Raw genomic sequence first — 9,863 nt, forward strand, 5'->3', positions numbered from 1 at the left:
GAACGCAAAGCCAGTAGCACCCGTGGCGATCCGTCCAACACACCCCCACCACCCGCTGGGCCGGGGTGCCGGGCGGGGGCGCGGCGGAGCCGGCCGGACCCTCGCTGCCGCCGGAACCAAAGCGCGGGGCGGCGGAGCGGCGGGGGCTGCCGCTGCTGCACCGCCGGTGCGCCGCTCCGCGCCTTCCCTCCGCCGGCCGCTGCGGGACGCGGCCCGACATGCTGCTGCTGCGGGCTGCCGCTTGCCGCCGCGCCGCCGCCCCGGCCGCCACCGCCACCGCCGCCGCCTGGCTGCGGGGCGCCGCTCACCGCGGGGGGCCGGCCGCCAGCCGCCGCCGGGCGACTTTGCCCGCCGCCGCGGGAGCCCAGCAGGTTAGGGTAGGGGGGTGGCGGTGAGGCGACGCGGATCCGCTCCCCGGGAGGAGCTGGCCGGGGGAGGCGGCAGGCCGGGGTAGGCGGCAGGCCGGGGTGGCATAGCCCTCGGCTTCGTGGCCTTTTTCCTTGCGAAAAACGGGAATAGAAGAAGGGTACCGAGGTTCCCCACAGGGCGCGCCGGAAAGCGAGCGGAATGCTGGCAGGGGTGGAGCGGGGGCTGGGAGCGTCCCTGCACACCGCGTGGGAAACGATTGCGTGTGGGGTTGCAAGTTTGGGATAGCTAAAGGGAAGATTATTAAAAGGGTCAAGCGGTATCTTAGTTGGAGTTTGTGATGGGCTTTGTTGGAGAACCTAACCTTAATTCCTAGCTTAAGATGCTGGGAATAGGTTCAAAGCAAGGGGAAACTTCATGTGTGTGTATGTTTATCTATGTAAATGTTGCTGGGCCATGTGCTGCGTTCATCTTTCAGGTTGCATCTTTTCAAGGAGTGGCTGTTCGCAGCCTCTGCACATCCTCCCCTGAACACCCAGAACACGGGAGATTAGTTTACAAAGGAAATTTGGCAAAGGCAGTGTTAGGTATGTGACTAGAAGTGATTTGTATTTCTTTTTTTTAAAGTTTAACAGTATTTAATAACTAAAATGCAACATTATAAAAGTACATGTTCTCCTTTCCAGTTCTGCTAAAACTTGGATCCTTTGTACAGCAGAGAAATGTGGTGGTGGGTCTTGGTTTCTGCTTCTACACTTGGGTGTGCAGGGAGTTCTGTAGGTGCTGTGCATCTCTAACCCCCCAGGCTCCTTCTGTTTCTCTTGCAGCCCTTGGAGTGCGTTACCCAGCCCAGCAGCAAAGACTAGCTGTAACTGCTGTTTATATTCTCTATGCTTTCAAATGTTACTGAAATGTTTCTGAAGTAGATGGATACTGTGATGAAATGCACTATCTGTAATGAGACTTTTTTGATCTTTGACCAGTTAATGTTACAGAGACCTAGTGAAAATGGATGTTTTCTGATACACATTTTTCAAATGTGTCTTAAAGAAGGAGGAAGTGTGCCTTAACGTACTTAATTCTCACAGCATATTAGACTACTGGTGGCTTGAGGAATGTGGGTTATCCACATCTCTCACTACACTCTTTCAAGCTGCACGCAGGATGGCTGTGGAGTACTTATTAATATTGAATAACCTGTTTTTTCAAGTTACGCGTGGTGGGGGACCAAGCAAGCTCCTTTGTAATGCACACTGAATGTCACTGTTAGTTGTTGAGGAAGAGAGAATTTCCCAGTCATATCTGTGATGATTACCACTGTGTGTGTCCGTGACTGGAGTAATTTCTTTTGAGTAAGTTTCCTATCTGTGAAGTAAAAACTTCATAGGTCTGCATAATAGCTAGTAGCTGACTTCAGCTTGGAAACAGAGCCAGCTACCAGCTTTGATCACAGAATCACAGAACAATGGCGATTGAAAGGGACCTCTGGAGATCATCTAGTCCAACCCCTCTGCTAAAGCAGGTTTGCCTGGACCAGGTCGCACAGGGCTGCATCCGGGTGGGTTTTGAACATCTCCAGAGAAGGAGACTCCACAACCTCCCTGGGCAGCCTGTTCCAGCGCTCTGCCACCCTCAGAGTAAAGACGTTTTTCCTCATGTTGAGGCGGAACTTCCTGTGCTCCAGTTTGTGCCCATTGCCCCTTGTCCTGTCACTGGGCACCACTGACAAGAGCCTGGCCCCATCCTCTTGACACCTGCCCCTTGGATATTTATAGGCGTTGATAAGGTCCCCCCTCAGTCTTCTCCAGGCAAAAGAGCCCCAGGTCTGTCAGCCTTTCTTCATAGGAGAGATGCTTCATTCTCCTCATCATCTTCGTATCCCAGCATGAACATATAAACAAACCAGAATATGGTGAGAAGACAGGGTTGAACTTTCAGTGGTTTCTTTGTGAGCTTAAAAAAATAAAAGGGAAATGGATTTTCGATAACTTCAGCTATTCAAGTAAAATCATGGATATATAGTAGCAGAACATACGCAATTTATAGAGAACATTTTTCTCATAAGTATTGACCTTCATTTTCTTTTTGTTTTATTTTATGTAGGTGTGAGGTTTTTCTCTTACTCCACCAGCATATTCAACCTGCTCATGGTGCCCTACATCATGCTCAAAACGGGTATTGGATTTGAAAGTCTGTTTATACAAGCTGCCTTTTATGGATTGATTGGGTTTTTTACGTTTGTAACACCAGTTACTTTGCATGTCCTTACAAAAGGCTATGTGATTCGACTGTATTATAAAGATGAAATGGACACGTATACAGCCATTACCTACAACGCGATCTTGGCAGAAAAAGCAACTGTTTTCCATCAGAAGGATGTAAAGATTCCAGACATCACCAAGATGTTTACAACATTTTATGCTAAAACCAAATCAATGCTTGTTAATCCGACGCTTTTCCCAAATCCTCAGGATTATAATCATCTCATGGGCTATGACAAATCCTTTTATTTTAACTTAGAGGAGGAAAAGGAAGCTGGTGAAAGGAAGTAATTTGCAGATAATGAATGTCACTATTACTGTTCGTGGTGCAGTGCTATATGTGTGAAAGAATGTAAAATTCTGTTACACTTTGTTAAGTATCAAATAGCTAGAGTTCCCCAAATGCATTTTGGAATGTATAAAAAACCCCCGATTTTTTAAACTTGTAAACAATATGAGAGTTCCTTCAGAGTTAATGACACAAAACATAGTAAAAAAAAAACAAAACAAACATGCTTAGATTTGTCTTGTGCTTGTTTGTTCTTGGCTTGGGTTTTACTGTTAACTGTCCGGAAGAACGGTAAAGTTCATGGGCTGTGCGGCAATCTCACCATCTCCCATTTCGAAACGAACCATCCGTATAAGAAAAATCATCAATACTCGTTACCTGTCAAGTACATCGTTAAACTTGTAAGCCTTAAAGATTAACTGTACTTAATCCAAAAAGACCGGTCTTTTTCATCAGGGCGGCTGGTGGTGCAGAGGGAGCAGTGGTGGCTTTCGCTCCCTTTGCTGAGAGCATCGGTAGCCAGGAGGAGCCTTCAGAGAGCAGAGAGGTATTGCTGCTAGTTCCTGCTACAGCCTCCTGGAGGCCTGCAGGCCTCTGGAGAAGAGGGAGATTCTAGCTACTCACAGCCACCAAATGGCTTCTTAAGCTCGAGTCCCGCTCCGAGCAACCGTGTTCCCAAGACGTGGAGAGCAAGAAGCCTCTCTTTGGGCGAGGGGAAGCAGCTTAGTGTAAGAATTGCTCTGTGACTATGCCCTTGAAAACAGGTGCTGCACGTGAACTGACTTAAAGAAAATATTAGCAGGTAGTGGTTAAAATGGATTCTGTCAGCATTTATGGAAGGTGCGGGAGCAAAAGGGAATCTCCTGCGGAGTGCTGTTCGGATGTTGTGCCTTTAAAAAACATACCTCTTGATTCTTAGCGCTGCAAAAAAAGCCGCCTTTAGCTCAAGTAAAAAAGAGGATTAGATCCTTTTGTGTGGTTAGTTCTGCACTCTGAGTATGCAGAAATTGGATTTAAATGTTTTTAGCCCAAGGAGAGGTTTGTCACGTAGACTGACAAGATACTTCTTTTCAAATAATGAGGGGCCTAAATATTTTGAGGCTTAAAAATTACTGAATTTTTGAAAAGGGGGCAAAATTCAAATTAATCCTTTTGTATAAGCAGTGCCCTTTGTAATAACTAAATCTGATGCTTGCTACTAATTAATTCATCCTGATACTGCAAATAAAGAGAAAATAATTATAGCTACCTTTCCAGATGTTTCTTAAGTTCTAGCTGAAAAAATGTATTTGAAAGTCTGAATGTCTTCCAAGACTCTTATTTCATTCCTTCCTATAGGATGACACTATAGATCACATTAAAATACCAGTGTTTTGAAATGTTGTTTTTCTGACTGTTGAAACTGCTCTCAATGTACTTACTGAGTAATTAAAAAGCAAATCACCCCATCCAGATATTTTTGAGGCAATTCTTTTGTGTTGCAACAGCTATAATTTTAAAAGCCTGATCTAGCCCCATTAAGCCAGTATCACCTCATAGGTAACAATAATATAAACCAAGAGATTTCTGTAAATGATATCGAAGACATGAGGCCAGCAATTCCAATCACCTGGTTGTACCACTTGTCCCTATTGAAATGATGTTTTACACCTAATTAAAAATAATCTTTCCATTCTTTCCATGTCTGATGCAGTCACTCTTCTTTCTGTGCTTGCGGATGACATTAACTTCATCTTTAAATGCCAAATACAGGGAGAACAGGAAATGGAGTTTGCAAGAGAAGGTAAAGGAAAGGCCCCAAAATTATATTTATGTACCCCTTGAGCAATATCAAAATCCTCAGCCTTTTCTTCTGACTGCAGAAGATTTTCACTCTTAAATTGAGGTTTAAGCAGCAATAGTAAGAGATTTCCATCCCAGTGGCTAAGTTTCTCAAAAAAAGTATGGAAGTTAAACATTATTTCTTCTACCTGTTTGTCTTCCGGCAGTGAAATGCAAGTTAAACTATTAGGTGGCTTTCTGACACAAATGATTTAAAAAAAAAAAAAAGAATTTAAAAATCCAGATTTCTACCAGAAGATAGGTGATTCTGGCCATGATGTGGTCTCAGAAAAGTATTTTATACTTCCAGTGTGCAACTTGAAAATAATGATTCCATTTTTTTGCTAGTACTTTTATATTGAAGAAAGGGAAGACCAAACTTACTAGGGGTGCACAATATTCTTCCTGCTTCTACCTTGCTTACTGCTAACTTTGCAAACTCAGTTTGGGAAACAACTGAGTTGTAAATCTTATGATACTTGTTATGGTAGGTATAGTTAAATATGGCTTTGGCCTGATCCCTGTTAGCATTTCCACCTCTGCTTGTCCTTGTGTGTAATCACAGGATTCTCAGATTTGGCTTTTTTGCTATTTTTTTCTTACAGTGTGTACTTAGAATCGTAGAACCATTTGGGTTGGAAAAGACCCTTAAGATCATAGGGTCCAACTGTTAACCCAGCACTGCCAAGTCCACGGCTAAACCATGTCACTAAGCACCACATATCTCTTAAATACCTCCAGGGGTGATGACTCCACCACTTCCCTGGGCAGCCTGTTCCAGTGCTTGACAACTGCTGGGCCGGCCACTAACAAATGACAGACGCTCTCTATTAACCCCTCTCCCCTCCCAAAAGGGAAAAGGAGAGACAGAGCAAGGGAGAGAGACTTTAGTGTTTGGAAAAGAAAACTAAAACAGCTTTAATGAAACAATAATAATAAAAGAAAAGATAATAATAAGGAAATAATGAAATATATACAATATGTACAAATACATACAAATAGATACAAAACCAATACCGAGCCAAACTCCCCCCACCCTGATGACCATACGTCACCACCACACTGCAGGGCTGGCACTGGGGCAGTCCCAGGCTGGACTCGGCAGCAGACGGGAACCAGATGCAGGAGCTGGACTCAGGCACTGGATTCAGGGATGCACGGGTCGGGATCGATGACAGAAGAACAGACAGAGTCCTCCTCAGATGTCGGCCATCGAAGAAGAGAGAGAGACCCTCGTGATTTCTCAGCTTTATACTGAATCTGACGTATATGGGATGGAACACTCTGTTGGTCAGGTTTGGGTCACCTGTCCGGTTCGCTCCTCCCTGCAGGTGCGACCTTTTAAGTGCTTGCAACCCTTTTCACTCCCGGCACCCCAACACGGAGTACAAGATTTAGCAGTGACCTTGGTCGCTATAAGAACAAGTATAAGCAAGGGCCTCTCTGCACACCATTCCTTGGTACGAACTATAAACATCAGGTCTTATCACTGCTAGAAGCAGTCACTGTCTGGAAAAACATGCTATTGGTTTCAGAAAGTGCAGTTAGTTAGAGGAGACTTACCTGAAAAGTTAAAGCACTAAACCAGAATTAGTTCTCGTTTAGCCCAAACCAGGACAGAAATTTTTCCTAATGTCCAATCTAAACCTCCTCTGGCATAACTTGAGGCTGTTTCCTCACATCCTATCGCTTGTTACTTGGGAGAAGAGACCGACCCTCACCTCACTACAACCTCCTTCCAGGTGGTTATAGGGAGCGATAAGGTCTCTCCTCAGCCTCCTCTTCTCCAGACTAAACAACTGCAGTTCCCTCAGCCACCTCTCACAAGACCTGTTCCCCAGACCCCTCACCAGCTTTGTTGCCCTTCTCTGGACATGATCCAGCACCTCAATGTCTGTGAGGGACCCAAAACTGCACACAGTATTCAAGTATACCTGCACATATGTGACTGGTTTAGATCCCTGGAACTTGGCTGAAAGCAGTAGAGACTAGTATTCAAACAACTGTAGTTTGTTCTTCATGTTAGAAACAAAATAAAGGGATGTAAATGTAATCCAAGAAGAGTGCTAGATGCATTTGTGTGTTACTTTGGGTTCTGAACAGTCTGTCTTAACACAGATATTCTGTAGTGTGGTGAGTGCATTTCCAAATGGGAAACTCTGACTTGCTTGGTGTCTTTCTAAGCTGGCAAATGTGCATAAAGCAAAATGAGCCCTCTTGCCACTAACAAATCCTGCAAGAGGACTGACTGTAGTGTGAGTGTTTCAATAAACAGATTGCTGTCAAGTAATTCCCAAAGCCTGCTTATGATAACTCCACATCCTTCACAAGCCTGTTAATTTTGTGAACTAGCATTTTCTTCTAGTTTACTTTCCTTCAGTTTTATACATTTGGTGAAAAACAGTTCTAATTGCAGAAGTATTACTACCTGCTAACATTTTCATCCCTGGAAGTTGCTGATGTTTCTTTGGGTGTAGGTAACTTGTGTATGACACGGAAGAAACAATATATAAGACCTTGAGAATGTGCTCATACACGTGGAGATTCTGAAGGAAATATAGATGAAGAAGCCCAGTCTTCTAAAATGTGTGATTTACAAGCTATCTTATTTGCAAGGCTACACCTACCACAAAGGCTGCCAGCTCCAGCAGCCTTTCCTTTACCAAGCGATCACTTGTCCCTAGCAGCTGGGTCTTGCATCTTACTCTGGTATCAGTTTCACTCAATCTGGTGTGAAAGGCAGGAACATATGAAATTACTCATGCCTCTTTCCTAGACATGTGCTTCCTATCCCCTCCCAGACTTAAAATCTTCCACAAAAGTCCATAGATGACTGCTTTTTTTTTTCCTAGGAAAACAGACAAGATACACACGAATATTTCTTTTCAGTTTTTGACTACATAGTAATTTCTTGTTGGTGTCCCTTTCCCTTTTTCTCAAGTTTTTGGCTTTGTCCACAATGTTATTCGTTAGTCCCTATCTGTTCTTGATTATAAAGTACAATGATTCTTGTCATTCTTTAGTGTTATTTTTAAAATTAAATTATCCCACAACTCTCGGCATCTTCTTGCAAATGTAAAAAATTCTGATGAGAAAATGATCCCCTTTTGATACTTCAAAGGGAAATCTTTAAAGCTCTGGGGTAGTTCACACTCTTAACCCCACTCTCTAGAATTAAAAGGTAACTAATCTCATTGGAGCTTGCTTTGTTACAAGCCAAAGTCACCGCACTGGCAAAGATGAAGGAAATCTGTGTAGATTTTTGTATGGTGCTGTGTGGGCCTAATTTAGGTGACGGAAACTTAATGAACTTCTGTTTGTGCTGTAAAAATTAAGAGCACACATGTATTATTACAATCGCTCAGTATAATTTAACAGGTGGAAAGTGGGTAAGCTGCTGTAATTTGGTGGCTCTGGAGCTCTGTGATCTTACCCCGAATTTCTTTATGCGTCCATAGGTTGCTGCAGCCCCCCTGAGAAAGGGGACAAGCCTGCTAGCTGAGGGTTGGGTCCACTATAAAAATATTATGCCACAGCTATATATACCTCAGGGAGCAGCTATTTTAAGCAGGGAAGAGCAGAGAACAAGAGCAAATGGCTGTAAAACATGTCCAGCTGTCTCCATTTCTGGAACACCAGGGTGGACGGTGCTGCTGTGGTGTGCTTTCTGTCACCCTCAGGTGGGACACAACACTTTCTTCTCCCTTCACCTCTGCTTTCTCTTCTTTTTGACATCTTTAATGGTTTAATATATACCATAAGCTTTAATCCTAAACTTGGCTTGGAAAGAATAAACCATAAGCCTACGGCAACAAGCAGAGTTATTTCCAACATAACTGTTTCCACAGGATATCACCTGGGGTGTATTTACTTCACTTTAATAGTCTCCAGTGGTTTAATGTGGTACACTCAAAGCAAACCACTAAGCCAAAGTGCATACAGCAGTTAAAAATATGTTCAAAATAACCCACATCACTTTTTCTTTCTGTCTTTCTTTCCTTCCCCAGTTATTTGCTTTCTTACTCAAATGCTAGCAGCTCACCACTGGGTATGTGCTGGCACACTGCTCTCAGGTCGGACTCCCCTGGCACTCTCAAGCACTTCATCAGCTGCTTGTGGAGTAGCTGAATCCTCTACCTCTTTCTAGTATCCCTGGGCATGACTTTCTACTTCCACTAGAAACATTGTCAAAGACAGGACGAGAGGATTTGAAAAGAGAGATTTAGCCATGAATTGCTACAATTTTCTATTCTTCATTGATGGCTGAGTGTGTTTTTGTTCTGTGAATCCATGCCTTATGCCTTATATACAGCCCCTTTATACTGGAGTGTCTTCTGCAGCAACCCTAAACCCAGGATCAGGAGTGATAAACATGTCTGCTTACAGCTGCAAAAAGATCTACTTCAAAAACTGCCACAAATGGTCCTGCAAGGAAAATTGAATTATTATTGCCTCTTTCTTTATTGAATAAATGTGTTTAAGATTTTAAAAGAGTTTTCCATTAACGTGAAATTTTGGTACATGCCACAAACTAGGGTATAATTGTTAATTCCGCCTGACTAACACTTTGAAAGAGACTGCTTTCATCTGCTGTACTGGTACACTGTTATTTATTTTTCTGTGATGGGATATTATGGTAACATATATTATAAATCTTTCCTGAGGGAGATTTCAGTGACTAACAAATGCTTATCTGGTCAAAGTCCTCATCTGCAGCCAATAATGCAAATACAAAGTGATTGTTTTGAAAAGCAATCAATTACAAGTACGATAAGCACTTTTTAGATGTATTGAGAAAGAAGATGAAAATATCATTTGTGGTTAAGGATTTTAACCACAAATCAGTGAGGAGGCTTAGAGTTAAACTTCTACTCTCAACACCTCAGATGTAGACAAGATGAAAAGTCATAGGTATGAAGTCCTAAATTCTCTAGACTTGGATTTATTTCATGTACTGTTAACTGGATATGAGAGTTGGTACCTACTAAATGTAGTTGCAAAGATACTTCAAAATAAATAAAGTAAATTGTCGCAAAACTCTAGTGAAGTGACACTGTTGTGTAGCTCTTTCCACTTCATTGTTGCTCCTTTTCACCTTCCTTCTGGATCAGAGTATGTAAGAAAAA

The 9,863-nt window shown here is 43.0% G+C and overlaps 1 protein-coding gene across 1 annotated transcript; it reads left to right on the forward strand.

Moving 5' to 3' along the window:
- The first annotated feature begins 218 nt into the window (after window positions 1-218).
- Window positions 219-4,364, forward strand: TMEM70 (transmembrane protein 70). Its single transcript, XM_086465367.1, has 3 exons — window positions 219-371; window positions 845-953; window positions 2,470-4,364. Exons 1-3 carry the CDS (start codon window positions 219-221, stop codon window positions 2,916-2,918), a joined length of 711 nt encoding a protein of 236 aa, XP_086321493.1. The 3' UTR covers window positions 2,919-4,364.
- The last annotated feature ends 5,499 nt before the right edge of the window (window positions 4,365-9,863 follow it).

Source organism: Leptosomus discolor, chromosome 5 (assembly GCF_034619465.1).
Source record: "Leptosomus discolor isolate bLepDis1 chromosome 5, bLepDis1.hap2, whole genome shotgun sequence".
NCBI lineage: Eukaryota > Metazoa > Chordata > Aves > Leptosomiformes > Leptosomidae > Leptosomus > Leptosomus discolor.